Source organism: Leopardus geoffroyi, chromosome B1 (genome assembly GCF_018350155.1).
Source record: "Leopardus geoffroyi isolate Oge1 chromosome B1, O.geoffroyi_Oge1_pat1.0, whole genome shotgun sequence".
Classification (NCBI taxonomy): domain Eukaryota; kingdom Metazoa; phylum Chordata; class Mammalia; order Carnivora; family Felidae; genus Leopardus; species Leopardus geoffroyi.
The window spans coordinates 55,541,855-55,565,610 of NC_059327.1; the positions used below are offsets into that span (position 1 = coordinate 55,541,855).

The following is a 23,756-nucleotide window of genomic DNA, read 5'->3' on the forward strand; positions in this document are numbered from 1 at the left end:
GAATAATATGCAACAATTTATTAATAATTCTCTCATTGTTTGACATTTAAATTATTTCTATTCTTATTAATATATGTAATGGTGTGACTAATATCTTCATGCATATGCTTTTGTTCAAAATTAGGATAGATTCTAACAAATTGAGTTACCAGGTCAAGTAATATGAAAAACTTAATAGCTTATGATACACTTTGTCAGATTTCTTCCCTAAAGGCCAGTTAACACTGTTATCAGAAATATAAGAACACTGACTTAACTGCTTCCTGGACAGCACAGGGAATTAGCTTTATAAAAATGAGATTTATTTGTGCTAGTTTAATAGGTAAAAAAGCATAACTCATTGTTTTAACTTTAGTTCATTTGTTTATCAGTGAAGCTGAATATTTTCTGAGATTATTTACTACCTTTATTTTCTCACTGGTTAATAGTCTCCCTTTCTTGCGATTTGGCAGTCCCTGGAAAAGATGGGGACAGATGGGACCAGTAGCTTTGTGCTTTCAACTGTGTGACTTTTGCAGACTAATTTAGATGGAAGAGACTTGTGAATTACTACAAGTTGTTTCTTGAGGCAGTAGATTTTTCTGTGAGCACATAGGGAGCTTGGGTCAAAAACCATAAATTGCAATGACACAGGATGGCATCTGAGAGATAAGAACTTGAAATCTTTGTGACTTAAATACTTTTAACCTCATTTTATACATGTTTTGTAATTTTCCATGGTTTATCAAGGTTTTAGTGTATGTGTCAGTAGAATTTCTTTCTCCTTTGACAGAATCATTCATACTTGTTTACTAAAAGTTTATCTCTCTTGGAGAATGATTGCACCAAATGGATGTTGACAGAGATGCTAAAAGTGATCTTGGATGAACACGACCTGACATTGGATCATTGCTTGACATGTCAGTTCAGCTCGCTGAAGCAGGGGCTATTACAGATAAAATAGGGGCCTTCTACATCAGATAAGAAATATTTTGTGACACCTCTTAAGTTTTTTCTTTCTTGATCACATCTGTATCTCAGGTTCCTAGAACAGTACTTGGCATGTAATATGCTCTTGACAAATATGTCTTGAATTGAGTGAATCAAGATAAGCTTCCATTATTTTTATCCCTGATTCTCAAGAACTCTCCTATCCTTTGCTTTACTACTATATTTTGATCATGTGCTCTTATCAGGATATAATATTCTGATATAGTAATAATAGTTGAAGTTCTATGATTAGAACTGCCAGGCAGCATCCTAAGGATATTTCATGCATTTTGTAATTTAATCCTCACAGTTTCCTCTATGATGTAGGTACAATTATGATCCCTAAACATCTAAGCTATATGAGAGTAAGAATTTGATCTTGCTTATTCACTGCTTTATCTACAAGCGTAGAATACTGTGTGGGACATAGTAGAAATGTAATAAATATTCATAGAATGAATACATCAATTTATTTTTCATTGATGAAGAAACTGATGCTTATTATTCATCAGCCAAATCCAGACCTTTTTGAGGCAGAACACAAGATCTTTCAAAATTTGTCAAGAAGCTCTAAGCCCAGCCCTAACCTTGCTATAGCGAATGTACAACTTTGTGTACGTTTTCAACCTGATGTTCATCTTAAGCTAAGGATAAAATCTGTCAGAAGTTTTGGCTTAAGTCGGAAAATATTTACTGTTTATAACCTCAATCATCTTTGATGGTACATGGCTTCAAATATATTAAAAGCTCCTTCGATCTGCTGCATGTATCATTGTTGGATTTAGATATGCAAAATGGACCTTGTGCTACATCTAGGAGTAGTAATATTTTGCCTGGTATGCTAAGGGAGATTTGGATTTCTGAAACCAGAAGATTGTGTGGAGCTTGAGATGTGGCAAAACTGAAAAAGTTTGGGGGCGTTGTGAAGACTAAAAGACTTAGAACCAGGGGAATTTAATATTCTGTTAGAAGTTACTTTGATTTTTTGTAATTAAAATCCTTATGAGTCCCCACAGATATGTCTACTATATATGCAAATAACTTGTTAAATAGATTTTCTGAAAAACTGAGGAAAAGGGGGAGACTTACATTTAAGTTTTTATATGGAATAGAAAAATAACCCATTACCCTAACTAATTGAGCACAAACAAAAGCTTGGAAAACAGAAAAAAACATTCAGGAAAATCCAGAAAATTTTAGCTATGGGAGGAGATTATCACTTCCATAGGGTGTGAAAGTTGGTTTAAACCAATTATTAAAGTAATAAAATGAGGCCTTTAGACAGAGTGTCTCTAATGCCTTGGCAGTCTATGTAGGCAAACTAAAACCTTAGCCAGTCAATGCACTCAAGTCTGAGAAAATGAAACCTCACATCAACTAGTCAGTTAACTAAGCTTTCCCAAATAAGGCAAAACCTCCTTAAGCTAGAGCCAATCAAATAATTTTCTTGCTTTGCTTCCATGTCTTCTCTATAAAAACCTCTTTACTAGCTTCCAGCCATTTTTAGTTTAGTGCTGCTCCATTTTGAGGTACGCTCAATACACACTTGAAAATCTTAATGTACCTCAGTTAATCTTTCAACACAATCATATCTAGGTGTCCTGGGAAAGAGACAGTTCAGCCAGCATCTGGCTCACACTCTGGGCATAGTCAATTTCCTTTCTTGTTCATGTTCTTGGTGCTCAGATCCTTGGATTTCAACTTCTGATTCTTTAATCCCAAATTCCTTGGGTGAGTCCCTGGCCTCTTACTTCTTTTTCCCTTCCCTGAGTCTCTGATTCTTTCCTATCTTTTCCTCCAACTTGAGATCTATTACCATATTTTGACATATAAAACTGTCAATTCTTCAGCTCTTGACTACTTATATATCTTCTTAATTCATCAATTTATCTAATCAATTATTACATAAATGTATTGAGGATTTACTATATGTCAAAAAAAGTATAGGCAGACTTTATTTGAGGAATCTCAGACGATGAAGGTGGGAGACACTTGGAAACAGGAAAAGTATAATACAATTAATTTTGCAAAGGCTACCATAGAGAGAATCTGGAAAAGCTTCACAAAAGTGGTGTCATTCATGATGGGTCTTAAAATACCAATGGGATGTTGTCTGAAAAAAACACAAGGGGAAGGGAATTGTAGATAGAGGCAAAGATACAGAAGCAGGGAAGCATATTGGATTAGAACAATGATAAATTTAGTGTGGTTGAAATGTAGGGGGAATGAGGTGGGAGATAAATCTGTGGAAATAAGTTAGAATGAAATCATGATGTATCTTCATATGGTATGATGATGATGTTGGGACAAACACACTGGGAAAAAAGAGCCAAAGTCCATTTTAAATATGGTTTTGTTTCTTAGATTTAATGCCAATGGGAAGGGTTAAGCACAGTGCATAGGTCATTGGTGTCAGGTTGGTGGATTAGGAATCTACGCTACAGCGCTAGACCAGGTGTGGCAGTAACAGAATCTTGACTTTGTCAGGGCAGCAAGGTGCCCAACTACTAATATTCTCCTTCCCAGGCTGCAGTGGACATCGTTTTGACCAATTATATGTAAGCAAAAATCACTAAATCAGGATTCTGGGAACACTGCTTGAAAGGTACCCTGATAACAGAGTGTGTCTTCAGCCTCTTGCCCTTACCCTTCTTCCTGCCTGAAATGTGATTGGAATGTGTGTAGATGTGGCTACCATCTCGCAAAATGAACAGGAAAGCTACCCAGGAGGGATGGGGGAACAGGAAAGTTGAATGACTCAGGGTCTTTGATAATCCCTGATTGATCATTACTGCTTAACTTTCTCAACTCCAGATTTTATGTTACATGAGGAAAGCAAACCCTATCTTGTTGAATCCACTGTTGGCTGGATTTTCTGTTGCTTAAGTTTGAATAAATTTTAATTGGTACCTTGAATAATAGAGAATGATGACTTGAAATGAAGGAGTGATAATGTGGGTGGGGGAAATTGAGAAAAATAAATCGAGTCATTTCTAAATAGCATTAGAAGTGATTGGTTTTATAGGGTGAAGTTGATTTGAGTAATAGTGTGCTGGATTGGGAGTTCAGGAGGGTGCCATTTGCCCTCCTGTAGCAGGAGGGTAATAGAAGATTGCTCACACATGATGACATATGACCTTCGCCAGGTCCAATCTATCTCTCCAGTTGTTTCAAATGGTAGCTTGTTCTGGCATTTGGCCAGACCCAGAGCTTTGTTGAGAAAATGCCTGGCCCTGTTCACAGGTACTTTTGTGGTTCACAAGGTACGAATTTTTTTCTGGAAGAAAATTTATGTCAGGCTGTTTATTTTTCACAAAAAGAATATTAAACCTGCCACTTTACTCTTTGATATCTAAAGTGAATGGATTTTTCTATTATCAATAATACATAATACCCACACTTTGGACATGTACCAAGGAGCTGAAACTTAATTGATTGTGATACAGAACCTGCCAAAAATGTGGTTGAAGCAATGAGGTATTTAAGAGAAGGAATCTATACAACACATTAACCATCCGTTCCTCAAAGCACTCTAAAAGTTCTCTCTGGATGTCAAATTAAATAAATAATTAGAAAAAAAAGTATGCTAGGGCTACATAAGCTTAGGTCCTATTAGCTTTTATCAAGAATTGATAAGGATCCACAAAACAATAATATCCATGATTTATTGAGCTCTGTGTTAAGCATTTGACATCACTATTTCACACAACAACACCTTCGGTTCAATATTATAATTTCCTATTATCAGATGAGAAAACTGAGGCTCAGGAGGTTAAATAATTTCCCCAAGGCCACATAGCTAGTAAATGAAGGAGGCAGTATACAAACCCAGGTCTCGGATTTGAGATCCTCTGTTTTTTAAAAAATGATACCATACTGTGATCAATAATAGCTGTGCAAGATGTCCACTTTCTCATTCCCAGCCACTGTGAATATGTCTACATGATTAAATTCAGGACATCAAGAAGGGGAGATTATCTTGGATTTTTTGATGGGCCCAACCTAATGACATCTTTCCTGGCTGTGGAGAGAGGGAAATATGACCATGGAAGAATGGTCAGAAAGATACAACTTTGTTGGCTTTGAAGATGGGGGAAGAGATACAGGAGTCAAAGAATGTTGGCAGCCTCTAAAAGTCATAAAGCCAAGGAAAGGGACTCCTTTAGAGTCTCCAAAATGCACATATTTCTGCTGACACCTGATTTTAGCCCCATGAGACCCACATCAAACTTCTAACCTCTGCAACAGAAAGATGATAAATTTGTGTTGTTGTAAGCCACGAAGTTTGTGCAGATTGTTATGACAGGAATAAAAAACTAATACATGTGCCAACTCTCTAACATATTTGCTAAATTCTTCCTGACTTTTACTTCTGGAAAAGGTATGTGTTCACTCAAATTAGCATGAAATGTATTCAAAGCTCAACGATGTTTTTCTTTTTGCCTTAGCTGGCCGGAATGCCAGAGCCAATTTTAGACTTCAACTGTAATTATGTTACAGGTAAGAATATTTTTTTTCTGTCTTCTATATGGTTTCTGATCTCTTCTTATATTTTTATTTTTGCATTTTCATGTGTATATTCACACATGTACTTTTATATCAAGATGTTGCAGAGAGAAAGAACAAGAAAGAAAGAGAGAGAAATAGAGAGAATAAATGGGAATAAGACAGAGTGGAGTTAGGACAGGGAGAGAGAGAGAAAAGAAAACCAGTCAAGTTGTTTTATGAAAGTGGAGAGATGATTTTTATACTGAGATGTCTCAGTGGTATCAAGGGACATATTTGAATGATTGCTTTTAAAACTTAAGATCATCCTAAAGTTTTGTCCAACTTTATAAATGCTTTGTAAATGGGTATTCTGGGAAGAGGTATTACCTTGCCATTGCTGTTTTTTGCTTATATGTACCTATCGGACCTATGTCTTTCCGGTCATATGCAAATATCCATTTTAGAGATGCAGCCCCACCCTTTCTTGAGGGGATTTACATACAATTACACCTGGACTGTGGTATTGTAATGACACTGCTTTCAATTTTAGCGGGGAGGCTGATGAAAACATAAGAAAGCTGAATGCATTTAAGACAAAGATTTTAATACAAATGAGATTTGGTTTGTACCTTGCTGGGTATACAAAAGGTAGGCTGACCACATTGTCAGAAGGGAGCCACATCATTAATCAGAATCCTGTTCTTGCAGGACGGAAAGTGAATTAGGGAGTCGTGATTTCAGAAAAAGAAAAATAGCCTTCTGCCACCTCCATTGCAATATTTGTGTAACTAAGCAACAAAATTCTCCTATTTAGCAAAGCCCTAATGATGCTGACAGTACGGTCTTGGAATAATGCTTAATACAACTTCATTATCCCCACCACTCTAGCTCTATTGCATATGCAGTGCCTGATTAGGGAGAACGAGAAGCAGAGTGAATGCTGTTTGGTGCACCTGCATCTAAAAAGACCAAATAAAGTATTGATTTGGATGAATCTAATGACGGTCATTTAGCGTGTTTATCTACTCAGAGCATTCATTTGAGCTGACAAAGAATGCCGTACAACCCACTGTTAAATGTATCCTAGAATTGTAAAGCCTTAATGATTCTGTCATGCTAGGTCACATAGACACAAAAATGGTGACATTGGCTGTTACCAACTCTATTGACACCTGGTTATAGTCTATCTCGAAGGAAGATTTTGAGGAAAACTGAAGATTGAAATCACCTGACGGTTTTTCGTATGTCTTTTGAAACTTGAAAAACCTCCTTTCTGCGTTAAGGTTTCTGTTATTTCCGCAGAAAATCTAATTTTAAGACTCGAGGAAGATTGTTTCTTATTTCCTGCTTTTCATGCAGAGAAGTTGCTTCAAAGGATACCAATACCTTTGCAGAAATTCTCTTCTTCTTGTATTTTCTCTCCCCTCTCTTCTGACCCTGACTTTTCTTCCAAGTATGCGGTTTCCAAGTATCATCATGGAACAGATGTTAAAGAAAGATGCTGAAAATAAAATCCATGACTGTCTTGGTTCAGAATCTTTTCAAATGTTATTATGGCCTCTAATAAGTGACATTTATGCCATAGCATTTTAAATTCACAAAGCAGTTTAGAGGTATCCTCCCAATTTTTTCAAACGATCTCACCATCCTTTGTATTGACCTTTCTCTGTTATTGGATGCATTTTTATAGTGCCCGAACATAGAGACATAAAGGGGAAATATTTAATGTTTCCTTCTGCCATTTCTGTGGTGACATGCAACACTTAGAGCACATGACCCTAGACGATTTTATTTCTCTTAGAATTAAAATAAAAATAAAAAAGGATAAAAAACGAGCACACACATAACTTCTTTAGAAGTGGGGGGGAGACTAAGTGGAAATAATCTTCTAACTTAGGCTAGCAGTGAGAGGTCAAATCCTCTTCTGATTCTTTACTGGTAAAGAGACACACATTAAATCAGGCCATTCAGATCCAACACGACTGTTTATATATCCTCAACTAGCTTGACAAAAGGTTAATGTGGTCAGCTATTTTTATTTTTGTTTATATTACTTTGGCAAAACTTTTCACTTTGAATACTATTCTGGTGTTCCAGAGGGGGGGGAAGAAACCTCTTGGCAAATTGTTTACTTATAACAATAATAAATTACATAAAACTACATCTTGACCTATAGATTTGGCAAACTGTTCTCAACCCCACCTCCTTCCTTTTTATGTTTAAAATGTGTATTTATTTTGATAGGGCACACATGTGGGCGTGCGCGTGAGCAGAGGAGGGCCGAGAAAGAGGGAGAGAGAGAATTCCAAGCAGGCTCCAGGCTTAGCACAGACTCCAATGCGGGGACTCAATCCTATAATTGTGAGATCTTGACCTGAGTCAAGAGTGGACCTTAACCAAATGCATCACCCTGACACCCAACCTCACCCCCTTCCTGAGTCAAGTACATTATTTCAATGGTCTACTTGCATTTAGAAGTTAGGAAATCTTCTTCTTATCAACTTGTTCCAGTGGCATTATGGCTTATAGAAAGGAGAGAAGGCAGACTTTTTTTTTTTTTTTCATAACGTATGCCTGATATTGGGCTAGGTGTATTTAGTACATTGTCTCAATTACTTTCCACTTATGAAAAAGTGTCATTTGCTTCATTTTACAAATGAAAATATTGAGGGTCAAAGGAATATTGTAATTGGTTCTAGGTCACCCAACTAAATAAGCGACAGGGCATGGATTGAAACTCAGACTTTTCTGACTTGAAAACATTTTTTTAATTGCCTGCATTTTGAAAATTCGTGCTTGGACCTGAGCTTCAGACATGTAGACAGATCTGAATCATTTTGAATATGTCTCCTTTTTATGAAAGCAGAGAGGGTTAATTTAATTACTAGTTTCTCTTTTAAACTGTGCTCAACTATAATTTAAATGTATATATTATTATGCAATTACATGAAAATGAACCCACAAGGGTAACTCCTTTTGATGCTTTCCAAAGGAGATAATTCTAGCTATTTGTCCATTATGATGTTATAACTTAAACTTCATAGAAATTGAAGAGTGTTTTCATTGAGTTGTTAATTTTGAAGAACTTTATATATATGCTTGAGGATTTTTTTTGTATAATTTCTTTTTGTAATTATGGTATAACAATTGTGAACTAATACATGTATATTTAACAAAAAATTACAACTTAAAAAAACCACCTTTTTTAAAATCATGAATTATCATGATGAAGTAAATTCTCTAAATATGTGCACAACAGAGCTACAGTTATTCAGTTGCTAATAGGTCACAATCTTTCTAACCGTAATTTGAATAGATGTATATAAAACAAGTCATTTTGCCACCTAGTTAGTTTTTAGCAGATGTAAACATTCTTAATATGACACTCCAGCAATGTTACTTACATTTGTAATCTTGAAACTGTGGTTGTATATATTTAAAAGCTTTCCCAGCTGAGTAACTGATCACATTCACTTCTTATTATGAACTGGTAAATCAATCGTTGGAAGAAAAAATGAGGAACACGTATACATACAGAGAGACAGTTACATCTAGCCTCTACAGGAGACTTTACTGTGATTTATTGGTCCTTTAACGTCTCCTCAGGCTTTTTTCTCCTTTTAGGTATATTCCTGGAGATCCATTAAGACTTTTTGGAGAATGTATTAATTTTTCAAGCCAGCAGGATATCATTTAGTCAATAAATAGGTTTATAGCATCAGTTTCATTCAGGGCTTAGAGACCTTTTATTTTCTAAGGCTTCATATATTGGATTCCAGCATCTGTGTGTTGTGTCCATGTATGTTATGCAGTGGTGGTGGGAACTGTTGTAGTAGTAATCTGGCATACTGTATTTTCATTCAACTGGGATTTCTAAAGGCATATAAGGATTATATTCATTTTTTTCTCTCCTAACACCCCATCAATTGGTACTCACCTGGCATCTTTATTAATCCTCTACAACTATCTAGCATTCATTTTGACCAATATGTTGTAGCTCATGGGTATTGGATTTAGCACATTGAACACCTGATGTTCATTCTTTAGGAAATGACCTTTGGTCTAATTTAATGAGGATCAAATTTGAGTCAGGTGTAGTAAATAGAGCTTTCCTCATGATGACATGATTTACTAGAATGTTTAAGTAGCAAGTTCTTTCTAGGATGGTGCCTCTTATTGGTATAAATCCAATGTTGGTATTATTAGACAATTTCAGAAGATGGCTTAAAATTTTGAAGTGTTTTGGGTAGGGCTTTATTTTGGCTACTGACAAATAAAATTAATTTCTTTTAGCTTAATGCTATATTTTCACATAATGTGTCATTAATGTTTAATGCTTGCAAGATATCATTTGTGCTAAATCCCAGGGATTTAATTACTAAAATTATTAACGTATGGAGCCATCCACAAAATTTTGCATTTTATGTCTACTTAAAACTATGATTTTGAAATCAGTTGTATCAGTAGTTATTATTTATTAAGCACCTTTTAATATGTGTAAAATACATAGTACATGAAAAATTAGATAAACTCAAAACATTAATTCTCTTAAAAAAATTAGGTGGGGCGCCTGGGTGGCGCAGTCGGTTGAGCGTCTGACTTCAGCCAGGTCACGATCTCGCGGTCCGTGAGTTCGAGCCCCGCGTCGGGCTCTGGGCTGATGGCTCAGAGCCTGGAGCCTGTTTCCGATTCTGTGTCTCCCTCTCTCTCTGCCCCTCCCCCGTTCATGCTCTGTCTCTCTCTGTCCCAAAAATAAATAAACGTTGAAAAAAAAATTTAAAAAAAAATTAGGAAACTATTATGAAAGACAACAAACTAATTTGCTTAAATTGCCTTTTCCATAGTGAGACTGACTATAATATATGCACTTGTAAAATGCAAAAACCATGGCAAGCATTTAGAAAACTGTACAAATTAAAAATTATCTGAAATAAAAGTAGCCATGACAAAACATAACTTCTGCTTTGGTGAGTTTAAGATGATCTGAATTGGTTTCTAGTTGTGACACAGAAAAAAAAAAAAAGAAGTTAAGGTTGGGGAAGCACTTCCCTGGGGTCATCCAAAGTTGTATTGCTATGGGTTCAGGAAACTCAAAATCCCTCAAAAATCATGGGCCAGCTCCTGGGAATGCGCAAAAACTATCCAAAGCAACTATTGGGAACTTTCAGCCTGAAGCGTGCTACTCAAAATGCCAGCCATCCAGAAGATAAGGAGCTTGTCTCAGAATGTAAATCAATACATGGTTCCCTTCATTGAGAAAATCTTAGTATAAAAAATATATATATTAGCTGAACTGCTGCTCCATGACTTAGCTTTGATGCAAGTTCCTTATCTTGTCAGATAGACTTGCCAGAGAGACTGGCAGCTAGTCCATGAACCACACTTTGAGTAGCATTGGCCTAGAGCAGAGCTTTTCAATCTAGGCACTATGGACATGTAGGACTAGCTTGTCCAAACTACTTGATTGTGTGGGCTGTCCTGTATTGGATGCATGTAGGACATCACTAGTCGCCACCGGCACCTGCCTCAGTTAGTTGTGATGATCAAAATGTTTCCTAAGATAGCCAATATTCCATTAGTGGGGGTGGGGGTGGGAGTGGGGGCAAAATCACCCCAGTTGTGATCTACTGGCCTAGAGGATATATTTCTTAACTTCTAAGTGATGTCTCTATTGGTACCATTCATAGCATCTGAATGCCAATCTATGGATAAAGTACAAAGTACAAGAGGGGTGCCTGGGTGGCTCAGTTGGCTAAGGATCTGACTTCAGCTTAGGTCATGAGCTCATGGTTCATGGGTTCAAGCCCCACACGAGGCTCTGTGCTGACAGCTCGGAGCCTGGAGCCTGCTTCAGAATCTGTCTTCCCATCTCTCTGCCCTTTCCCTGCTTGTGTTCTGTCTCTCTCTGTCTCTGTCTCTGCCTCTCTCTCAAAAATAAATAAACATTAAAAAAAAAGTACACGAATTTATTTAGGACTTACTACTTCAGTTTTCCATTAAACAATTACTTTATGACATAACATAGTATACTTAGTGTGTTTAAAGTAATACACAAGGGGTGCCTGGATGGCTCAGTCGGTTGAGCGTCCAACTTCGGCTCAGGTCATGATCTCCCTGTCTGTGAGTTCAAGCCCCGTGTCAGGCTCTGTGCTGACAGCTGACAGCTGGGAGCCTGGAGCCTGTTTCAGATTCTGTGTCTCCCTCTCTCTCTGACCCTCCCCCATTCATGCTCTGTCTCTGTCTCTGTCTCTCTCTGTCAAAAATAAACATCAAAAAAATTTTTAAAGAAAAAATAAATAAAGTAATACACAAGGTTATAAAGAGTTCATCGTATTTTTTTCTACAGAGGTATTCAAGGCCTAACACCAGGAACACAGCCTGATCTATTTCTGGAAGTGGTTTTAATTGACATGAACAGGATCAGTTAGTTATCTTTACCATTATAAAAAGTAGAAAATAAATTAAGCCCTGGTATTTAAACAGAACTGTTAATTAAAAATGTCTTTTTATAATGAAATTAACTATGTACTGAAATGTTAGAAAATATGTTCCTGACCAACTGTTCTCTGAATGCAAAAGCCATATGTTTGCTTTCTTCTGGTTATTTATAAATAATAGGAGTAATAACAATAGCAATACAATAACACGACTTCCTTACATTTGGAGAGTACGTTGTACGTCTCAAAATGCATTCACAGACCTTATTTCTTACATCCTCGTGTCAGTATCTCTGTCTGTTATAACAAAATCTGCAGTCTTCATTCTGGCCTTTCTTATTCTAACAGAAACAAGATAGAGATCACAGGAGCATAGCACACTGGTTTTTCTACACACACACACACACACACACACACACACACACACACACACACACTGAATGATGTCGCTTTTCTCACTACCTTCATAAAGAACAATGCCCATATAAGTTTTTCTGAATTCTGCCTGATAAAAGAGCCAGTCTAAATCATACTAGAGCCTAAAAAATAAAAAAAAAAGTTTGTTTTCAAATAGTGGGTTTACAAGGTTTTCTTTGGTTGTTGTGTTTTTGTTTTTGTTTTGTTTTTTTGTTTTTGTTATTTGTTTTGGTTAAAGTAGTTAGACATTGTGTGTAAGCTGGAAACCAGAAGGTTTTAATGGATCTTACTGACCTGTTATATAGGATTTGATTTATTTCCCCCCTCTTGTTGGGGCAAATGTCAGACTTGGAGTTGTCAGGTTTAGTAGTGGTGGAAAAAAGGAATATTCTGGAGAATCAGAAATATCAGTGGCATACCTCACTGTTCTAGGTCCTTCAAATGCAGAAAAGTTTATATTTGAATCACAGACAGTTATCATGTTAAAACGCAAGATTTAGAAACTTTTGTAACATATTTTAAGATAGCATGGCCCGTATACTCACTAATTACTATCAAAAGGCCCTCCCGTTCCTTCTCCCCATCTACCTTACTTCTTTCCTGATACTGAATTTCAAACAAGTAATTTAAAAAGACCTATGTATTGATTGAAGGGTTCTGTCTGTAAAGCACTGAACTATAACCAAATTAATTGACTGCGGGGCTCCACTGGCTAAGCAATTTTCAGAAAAAGTTGATTCTGTCCTAACCGGAGTTTCGCAGTTCTGTATCCTCTCCACTTCGCTCATCCTATTTTCCAATTGAACACCTTTCCTTTTATTCCTTCTTTGGTAAATTAAAACAGTTATTAGATTAGAAACAGTGGTTGAAAAGAAATTCAGAATATAGCCATTCAAAAGACCAGCATAAAATAGTGATGAGTATCTGAATCAGCAAGTATTTCAGGCATTTTAAACTTTACGGAGCTGCATACTGCTTGACATTTGTTGGGGTCTTTCTCTTTAATATAGCAGAGTCTATTTTGTTCCAGAACCTTCTCACTGCCACATGGCTGGGAGCAGACTGCTTGTTGTAAGGTGGATCAGGCACCGTGATGGTGATTAACACTTCCTTTCATGGGAATTCCTCCAAGCTACCCGTGCTACCCCCTTGAGAAGCAAAAAGTCAACAGTATCCTGCGTGAGCTCTGAAGGGCTGCAGACTCCAAAACAAGATGTAACTGATGGAGAATGGGTTCTTACACAATTGGAAACAGACTCCTCAATTCCAACCTTTCTCTATTTTCTGTCTGTTTAAAAACAAATGTCGGGAGGATGTGGAGAAACAGGAACCCTCTTGCACTGTTGGTGGGAATGCAAATTGGTGCAGCCACTCTGGAAAACAGTGTGGAGGTTCCTCAGAAAATTAAAAATAGACCTACCCTATGACCCAGCAATAGCACTGCTAGGAATTTACCCAAGGGATACAGGAGTACTGATGCACAGGGGCACTTGTACCCCAATGTTTATAGCAGCACTCTCAACAATAACCAAATTATGGAAAGAGCCTAAATGTCCATCAACTGATGAACGGATAAAGAAATTGTGGTTTATATACACAATGGAATACTATGTGGCAATGAGAAAGAATGAAATATGGCCATTTGTAGCAACGTGGGTGGAACTGGAGAGTGTGATGCTAAGTGAAATAAGCCATACAGAGAAAGACAGATACCATATGTTTTCACTCTTATGTGGATCCTGAGAAACTTCACAGAAACCCATGGGGGAGGGGAAGGAAAAAAAAAAGGAGGTTAGAGTGGGAGAGAGCCAAAGCATAAGAGACTCTTAAAAACTGAGAACAAACTGAGGGTTGATGGGGAGTAGGAGGGAGGGGAGGGTGGGTGATGGGTATTGAGGAGAGCACCTTTTGGGATGAGCACTAGGTGTTGTATGGAAACCAATTTGACAATAAATTTCATACATTGAAAAAATAAATAAATAAAAACAAATGTCGGTGCAGTGCAGTGAAATATGACACAAAACAGTATTGGTGTTCAATAGGCTGGTGCTCATCTGCTTGTGTAATTAACTTTCTGCTTTTTCTTTTATGAGTATCTTATAACAATCAATATAAAAAAATTCCAGGCCTTTTGGAAAATAACGCAAAATATATTTTTTTACCCACTTAAAAATTTTTTAACACTTATCTTTATTTTTTTGACATTTATTTTTATTTATTTTTGAGAGAGGGAGGGAGAGACAGAGTGCGAGTAGGGAAGGGGCACAGAGAGAGGGGACAGAGCACCTGAAGCAGGCTCCAGGCTCTGGTGCAGGGTTCGAACTCATGAGTCGTGAGATCATGACTTGAGTCAAAGTCAGACACTTAACTGACTGAGTCACCCAGGTTCCCCATATTTTACCCATTTTTAAAATGCAGTTTTGGATTTCAAATTCACATTTTTTTGTATGTTGACTAAAACCGCAGACATTAGCTTGTGTTATCACTTATGTCCAAGTGACACTATTTATTGAAGGAAGGAGGAAGGAAAGGAACTAATATATGTTCAGAGACGACTGTAAACAATGCGTGGTCCAAATGCATTATATTGCTTATTTTCTTCAAATGTTATAGTGGGCAGGCAGATTTCCTATTATTAGCTATCCATTTTTAAGCCTCCCTCTGAAATATTAAGTCCTTCTCTACTCTCTCAGGTTGGTGTTATGATCATTATGATTCTCATTTTGTAGATAAGGCTAAAATCAGTGAAGTTCCTTGCCCAAGAGCTAATAGTTAAGTAATAAAATCTGAATCAGCGAACAGGTGTTCGTGTGTGTGTGTATGTATTCGCGCGTGTGCATGCACAGGTATCAAAATCCCTAGTTTATCTTAAACCATTCTGTCTCCCTCTATTCCTTTAATTAGACAAAATGTTATTAGCAGCTCTTAAATGCCTGACCCTGAGCTAAGTGCTAACGGAAGCATGTGGAAGCCCTTGACCTACTGGGACTTAGAGTCTTAGTAAAGAGATCAAATTTACACAGCAGCTAGTGATGTGACAAAAGACAGCTTTTATTTTTAACCACTTGGTCTCACACGTGGCTCTAAAAGGTAGTTATCTCGCCAAATATACGATTTCACTTATATCTAAATATGGAATCTAAAAAGCAAAACAAATGAACAAGGGAAACAGAGAGATAAAATTGTAGAGACAAAGAACAAACTGATGGTTGCCAGAGGGGGCAGAGGAGGGGGGATGTACTAAATAGGTGAAAGGGTTAAGAGGTATAGTCTTCCAACTGTAAAATAAATAAGTCATGGGGATGTAATATACAGCATGGGGAATATAGTCGATCATATTGTTAAAACTTTGCATCATGAAGATGGTAACCAGACTTACCATGGTGATCATTTTGTAATGTATATAAATATTGAATCACTAGGTCTTACACCTGAAGCATAATATTATACATCAATTAGATGTCAATAAAATTACCTTATAATTTAGGAATATTGTATCATGCATGTAAAGCTGTGAGAGAAAGCCAAGCAGGGCTTCTTTCTCTGAGGGGCTGAGTGAAGGGATAGTGAAAGCTCACTAACTTGATGAAAATAAAACAACTAAGACAGAAAAAGGAAGATAGCAGGAGGAAGATGAAAAATATGGGCAAAGAGTATGATTTAACAACACATGGTCTTTGTCCCTCAGTTTGTTTTCTGGAATAGCTCTCTGCATTCAGACTTGAGTCTAACTAGAAAGATCTGCAGTTTAAAAAGCCAACACTATTGCATTAGTAAAGATGAGAGACGATGACGGGTTTAACCAAGACAATGACAGTGGGGTTGGAGATTTGGGATGGATTTGAGATCCATTTAAGAGAACCATATATAGGCCTTGGTGACTGATTATAAAGAATTGGTTTAGGCAGAATTCCTGGTTTTTGGCTTGAGGCCATTATGATTTGGTGAGCCTGTGGTGAGCATCTTGCTTTCCTATAAAAAGGAGATGTGATGGTTAATTTTACATGTCAACTTGGGTAGGTCACGGTGCTCAGATATGTGGTTAAATATTATTCTGGATGTTTCGGTGAGGGTGTCTTTTGGAAAAGATTAGCATTTATATTGGTGGAATTTGAGGGGCACCTGGGTCAGTTGGTTGAGCATCTGACTTTGGCTCAGGTCATGATCTCACGGTTTGTGAATTTGAGTCCCACATCAGGCTCTCTACTTTCATCAGAGCCCACTTTGGATCATCTGTCATCCTCTCTCTCTGCCCCTCCCATGCTCATGCTCTGTCTCTCTCTCAATAATAAATAAATGCTAAAAAAATTTAAATAAAAAAATGAATAAACATTAAATAAAGACAGAAACAAACAAACAAATAAATAAATAGGTGGAATTTGAGTACAGAAGAATGTCCTCTGTAATGTGGGTGAGTGGGCCTCATCCAATCAGTTGAAGGCCTAAATAGAATGAAAGACTGATTTGCCCCAGCAAGAGGGAATTCTGCCAGTAGAAAACCTTCAGGCTTGAGTTGCAACATCACCTCTTTCCAGTGTCTCCAGCCTGCCACCCTTCCCTGTAGATTTTAAAGTCAGCCTCCATCATTGTGTGAGCCAATTCCTTAAAATGAAATTTCTCTCTCTATGTATACAACTTATTGGTTCTGTTCTCCTGGAGAACTATGAATAACACAGGAGATAGAAATATTAAATTTCTTACAGAGTTGCCTAAGGGAAAAAGAGCCGTGGCTGAAATGCACATATATCATAACAGTTAATAAATATTCAAATATAAATTCTTATAAAGACAAGTAAACATTATACACCACCCAAGACACAGGTGTACTGCATTTTCTAAGGATCCCAACATACCAGTCCATCAGGGAGTATAAAGTCACTTTATAGACAGAGAAATTGAGCCAGAGGTTATATGGTGTGCTCCAGGTCTGGGATTCATACTGGGATTCATACTCAGGTATGTTCACCTTTAAAATCTGTGTTCTTGACCTTCTACCTCAGTAGCTTCTCTTTAAAAGTTTTGCTGTTTACAGTTTTTCAATAAAGAATAGTTTTGGTGATGCCTATGTAATGCATACAGGTTTCCAAGCACTATTCTAAAAGTTGTATACATTGCAACTCATTTAATCCATACGATGATCCTGTATTATAGGTGCAACAGACACAGAAATTATGTGAGATAAATGTTACATGGAAACTTGTGGGGTTATTTTATGAAGGCAGGACGGAGAAAAGGAACTCTTATTTCTTCAGAGGCTACCAGAAGTTTGCTCTTTCCACTAAGCTTTTTTAAGAAGAAAAATGGTATTCAAGATGTATAGTTGGAAAGAATGGAAAAACAATAATCTGACATCAAAACTATTTAGCTTTTGAAAACAACTTATAATACATCTGTTCATGACTTATATTGTTATAGTTTACTGAAATATGTTTTTTCTTACTGTACAAATAATGCATATCCAACTACTGCTAAGAGTCTGCCTCATATACTAATAACACACCCACCCAAGCACTCACACATCCACCCCTACACTCCTACATAGACATGTTCATGAAAAAAATACTGACTGCTAAACTGAACGGTCACTCTTAGTCCTCAGCTTCTCTTGAAACACTCTCTTCCTCTGTCTTCCAAGACATCACACACTCTCATTTTCCTATGGCTTCCCTGATTGCTCCTGCTTCTTTACTTCCTCCTTACCAACGTGACCTCTAAACTTAGGACCGTGTTCAAAGGTTCAGTCTTGGGCTCTTTTCTTTTCTGCTCATTCTTCCACGAATGCATCCAGGCTAATGGCTGTAAATACCATTTTTATGTTGATATTACATAAATCTATTGCTCAGAACCTCGTCCTTGAAGTCCAACTCCATACTTTATATTCAGCGCATCCACTTAGAAAACTAATAATCGTGCCAAAATTTGAACATTAATATGTTCTAAATAAACTTCCTTCCAAACCTGTTTCTCCTCAGGAAGTGGCAACACCACTGTTCCTGTTGTTCAGGTCAGATCCTTGGATTCACCTTTGAACCTCATCCTTTTCTTCTAGCGTACATCCAATTTTGCCTCTCTCATGTGTATTCAACCCAGAAACCAGAGGGAATCTTTTAAAAATGCAAGCCTACTGAGTCAGTGCCATGACTTAGCTTGGGATCTTTAAAGAGCTCCTGATCTCATCGAGAGTAAAAGGAAGATTCTTTCCCAAGTGCTCCGGGGCTCTAAAGGATCTGAACATCTTTCTCCTCATTCATTCGGCTCCAGCCACAGTGGTCTCCATGCTGTTTATGGAACCTATTGGAAAACTCTCACCCAAGGCATTTGTGCATGCTGTTCCATCTGCCTACAAGGCTCTCTTGTAGACAGGGCTCACCCTCTCACAATCATACAACTGTTAGGTCATCTAAACATTTTTTCTGATTAACCATTTTAAAATTCAATTACTTTCTTTCTACCACATATGGTATGCCCTATTTTTCTTCTCTGACTTATTCTGCCCTACAGCACTTACTAAAATTTGACATACTTTTATTTTACATGTTTGTTTATTAATGAAGTTTCTTTTTCTATAGCTTGTAAGCTCAATGAGGGCAGATGGTTCAATCTGCTCTCTCCTCCCCCAACCCTATGTATCCTCTGTACCTATGAGTTGCCTGGCATATGATGGGAGCTAATTAAGCACTTGTTGAATATTCAATGATTGCTGAGTAAATATTTAACATAATTGAGATTGTACTATAAATATTGATTTTTGTCTTGCTTTTTCTTGCAGTATTAGTATGAGGAAATTAGATATTTCCTCATATCAATAAATAGATTTTGGGAAAACTTAATTTCATTTTATAAAAATTGTCAATTGAATAACTTTAATCAATTAGTATAAATCAGATGGGTCCAATACTAATCCCACGTTCCAAATTGAAAGCATTCCTTCCCTAGAAGCGAATTACAAAAGGAAATTTAAATAAAGACCCAACAAGTTTGACTCAGATTTTACAAGTCTAGAACCAAAGCAGAAGGGAAGAGTTGGATAATTTTAATTTATCAAGTTAAAATAGCTCAAAGTTTCTATATCCAGTCTAGAGGTGTTGTATTTTATTTTATTTTATTTTATTTTATTTTATTTTATTTTATTTTATTTTATATTTTATTTTATTTTATTTTAATTTATTTTATTTTATTTTATTTTATTTTATTTTATTTTTCATGTTTATGTATTTTGAGAGAGAGAGACAGCATGAGCAGGGGAGGGGCAGAGACAGAGGGAAAGAGAGAGAGAATCCCAAGCAGTTTCTGCACTGTCAGCACTGAACCCAATGCGGGGCTAGATCTTACAAACTGAGAGATGATTTGACATGAAATAAAGAGTGGGATGCTCAACCTCCTGAGCCACCCAGGCGCCCCTGTATTCTTATTTTTTGAGTGTCAAAATACCATTTCCCTGTAATGTATTTTAATTTCTTCTTTTCTCGTACATGTGGTGGTTTGCAACTTTGGGCCATTACAAATAAAACTAGTGAAAATCCTTATACTTTTTTTTTTAACACATCTCTGATTCCCTCATGATAAAAGGACAGATGCAAATCAAAATATAAGAACATTTTTGAGACATTTGAGACAATCTTGTTACATTTTGCCAAATTGCTTTCCAAAAACATTATTCTAATTTTCGCTCCCCAACAGAGAATTAGAGTGCTCCTTTCTCTCACACCCTGCCAACAATAGGAATCATCTTAGGAAAGCAATTATCACCAAATTTATGAGTTATAATGATGTATCTATTAAAGTAATTTACACTCTTTAATTGTAAGTGAAGTTTATGCTTTTCATATGTTTATTAGTCATTTGAAATTTTCTTTTGTGAATCACCAGCTTTTCCATTACTTCTTAGTCTTTGTCATTGTTTATTAAAATATGAAAGTTTCTTTCATAACAAGTATATTAGTGCTCTGCTGGTCACACGGGTGTAACCATTTCTTTTCTGGTCAATATCACTTACCTTTTTTTTTTTTTGTCTTAAGTTATATAGATCAAATCTACCAATCTGTTCCTTTATGATTGATGATTTTCTTGTTTTTTTTTTTCTAATTATTATTGTCTTGTTCGTTTTTTTAACATTTAGTTCCACAGTTTGTCCTAATTTTATTTTGTCATTGTACAAGGGCATTGTATAAAATCATCACTGTCTCTAGGCTTTCTTAAAAAACTGCTTGGGACTCTCCTCTGTGGAGGGAATGCCTTTCCCTACTCTGGAGGCGGGGCAGCCATGGGCAGGGGCAGGGGGCTGCAGATAGCACAGGCATTTCAGAGAATAATCACATCAAAAACAAAGTTCACCTGCCTGGAATCTCTGAACTGTATCTTTTAGTCTGAGAAGGAGTGTGGCTTCAGTTCTTTCTTCTACAGGCCCCTTTGCTGTGAGTTTCTTAAAGGAAGATCATGGGAAATCAGGCTAGTGAGAATAAAGATGGGTTTCTGAAAGCAGCTTTCTGCTAGATGTGCAATAGACGTTTTTAGCCAGCTAAATGGCATTGTGTCATGTCTTTTTGACTCACTTCCATTGCTCTTTGTCACCTTTCCCTTTTCAGCATTGGTTGTGTCCCCAAGCACTTGCATCCACTCTTGCTGGATCAGGGGAGTCAGAATCTCTGAGCCCTGGCAGGTCTGAGGCTGCGAAGTCTCAGTACAGGTGGGAAGAGGTGCCAAGAAGGTGGGAAGGAGAAAAAATTGCAGGTGATCATCACCTCTTTTGACTGGGACAGAAGACCATGTATGCAGTCATGAAAACACCCAGTGTAAAACATAAAAGGAAGGAGTAATGGACATAAATAATAGAAGCCAATAGTCGAAGATAGAAAACATTGTATTCAACAGAATGCCATTCAGAAGAGCTGTGTATTTTTTCTGCGGAAGAAACACCTTGAAAACCCACTTAGAGTGGAAGACAAGATCCCTAAGGTATATTTATTAACAAAAGATGGTCCCTAAATTTCTCTGCAGAATAAAGAGCTGAAGAATTTTGAGAGTATTGGCCTTGAAGAAAGAAAAGTTAGATGGAGGCTTTCCAGAGGAAAGTTACCTGCTTTGTGTTGTTCAGCAGAAGCTATAAAATTATGATATGCTCAGAGTTGGATGTTTGGAAACCAGTGAAGGATTTTTGACCAAAAGTTTAAAGGAAGCTTAAAGATTGAGTAAGGAAATCAACAAAAGTGAAAAAAATAATAATGGCTAAAATCACATAAGGCTTATTATGTAGTGGGCACTGTTCCAGGTCCTTTACATAAATTAACTAATTTATTCTCCAAATCCCCCTATAAGTGGGCATTATCACTCTTCCCATTTTGTAGATAAGCAACTTGAGGCAGAGTCAGGTTAAGTCATTTGCCAGGTTATTCAGCTGATAAATGGTAGAACCAGAAACAGAACCCACAACATTTGTTTTCAGAACTGCTTATTTAATTTAAAATAACATACGTCTGTGGGAAAAAAAAGGAAGTTAGTCAAGGTTTACCAAACAACACAATAATTTTTTTTAATTGACCTGACCATCTTTGAATTTTATTTTGAAAATTTCTATTGTCTCATTGTGGAGCCATATGAAAAACAATTGTATGTTCTTGAAAAAAAAATATTCATAATAGATGTGACCAAAAGAGCAGCGTGATAATTTTTAAGTTTGATTATCATCTTCTTCCTTAGTGACCTTATGTCATCAAAGACCACCTGTAAGCTTGTGGCACCCCTATCTCCAGCTCCTGAACCCCAGACTCATATATTTTACTTAACATCTGCATCTGGAAATTTAATAGACATTTCAGGCTCCGTATGTCAAAACTAAATTTCCATCTTCCCCTGTAAAACTGCTCCATGCCAAGACTTTTCCAGTTTGGCTGATGGGACAGCAATCTTCCAGCAGTGCAGGTCCCAAACCTTGCAGTCATCCCTGGCTCTTTTTCCTCATAACCCATATCCTACCTATCAGAAAATCCTATTGTTCTATCTGTGTGGTAGGCACCAAATGGCCCTCAATGATTCCTTTCTTCTGGTATTCATGACATGGTATAATCTCTTCCATTTGAGTGTGGACTGGAATTATTGACATGTTACTAATGAATCAAATATGCAGAAGTGATGGGATATTGCTTCTGAGGTTAGGTTACAAGAAGATTGTGGTTTCCATCTTTGGTGTCTTCTCATGTTCTCTTTTGGGCCATGGAATCTGGTGAAAGCCAGCTGCCATATTGTGAAGCAGCTAGGATAGAGTTAATGTAGCATCAATGTACAGAGAAGCAACACCTAGAAATGATCTCTCAACTATTTTGTGAATGTACCAACATTTTATACATCTGATGGTATTCCTTTTACTGCAGCTGATCCAGATTACCAAGAGAAGTATCAAGAGTTACTTGAAAGAGTAACTCCAGATTATGAAGAAAATGGTATAGGCCAATCGGCAGCTGGTGATCCATATTTGGATGATGGTGATGATGAAATGGACCCAGAGACAGAAGAAGCTTATAACAATTTGGTTTGGACTCAGAGCATAAGTGAAAGCGATAAAGCCAAATTTCAGCATATCAGTTTTATAAAGCAATTTGGGTTATGGTGATTTGGCAGAACATAGAAAATGAAGAAAATGTGTCACACTTAGACCAAATTAAGGATGTTGAGTTATGTTACTGATGTATGCAAACTTTAATGTTGCATAACACTATCTGCCAAAAGAAACTTTATTCTCTATAGCTTAAACTTGAAATGTATATATGTATACACATATGTTTATATTTATATATTATGTACAGTTAATTCCTCTCTTTTGGTTGCAGTACAATTGGTTTTGAAATAAATCAAATAAAAAAAAAAGGAACAGCATGAGAATGAACTTGGAAGGGGATTTTTAGAGGCTTATTAACAGCCATGGGTATGAGCTCAGAAATTGGTCTGGAGATGTCCACAGCTCTTCCCCAAACCTTGATGCTGGCATCCTTGTGGGAGATCCTGGGCCAGAACCACCAGGCTAAGCTGCTCCAAGATTTCTGGTCCTCAGAAACTATGAGCTAATAAATATTAGCTGTTTCCAGCCCCTAAGCTTTTAGGAAATTTGCCAACACAGCAATAGATATTAATACAACCTTCAAAATATATCCAGAATCAGACTGCTTCTTATCGTTTCCGTAAATACCAACCAGCTTCACTATCTCTTGCCTAGATTATTGCAACAGGCTTTATTAAAGGGCTTACTGCTTATTTTCACTTTATTATCTGCATTGTGAGGGCTCAACATCTCTATTCAGAACCTGCAATGATTCACCATTTCAATCAGAGTGAAAGTATCATGAAATCTCCCATGATCTGGGCCCTAATGACATCTCCTGCCTCACCTGTAATTCCTCTTCCTCTTGGCTCACTCTGCTTGAGCTACTCTGACCTATTTACTCTCCTGAGTGC

At 36.9% G+C, this 23,756-nt stretch overlaps 2 protein-coding genes across 5 annotated transcripts in view; one reads left to right on the plus strand and one right to left on the minus strand.

The window, feature by feature from the left end:
• Positions 1 to 23,756, minus strand: part of GALNTL6 (polypeptide N-acetylgalactosaminyltransferase like 6) — a 1,206,818-nt gene that overhangs the window by 302,912 nt on the left and 880,150 nt on the right. The gene's annotated exons all lie outside the window — the stretch shown is intronic.
• Positions 5,422 to 23,057, plus strand: LOC123590166 (polyadenylate-binding protein-interacting protein 1-like). 2 transcript variants are annotated; one of them, XM_045463050.1, is made up of 2 exons: positions 5,422 to 5,469; positions 22,679 to 23,057. In XM_045463050.1, the coding sequence occupies exons 1-2, from the start codon at positions 5,427 to 5,429 to the stop codon at positions 22,915 to 22,917; spliced, it is 282 nt and encodes a 93-aa protein (XP_045319006.1). In that variant the 5' UTR covers positions 5,422 to 5,426; the 3' UTR covers positions 22,918 to 23,057. The 2 variants fall into 2 exon arrangements, 1 of the variants encoding a protein (XP_045319006.1); XR_006708644.1 differs by lacking the exon at positions 5,422 to 5,469 and adding an exon at positions 20,467 to 21,266.

Bases quoted from the DNA above. Each gene is read 5' to 3' on its own strand.
- LOC123590166 (XM_045463050.1), top strand. From the start codon at position 5,427: ATGCCAGAGCCAATTTTAGACTTCAACTGTAATTATGTTACAG. The intron at 5,470-22,678 runs GTAAGAATATTT...CTTTTACTGCAG, and splicing joins CAACTGTAATTATGTTACAG to CTGATCCAGATTACCAAGAG.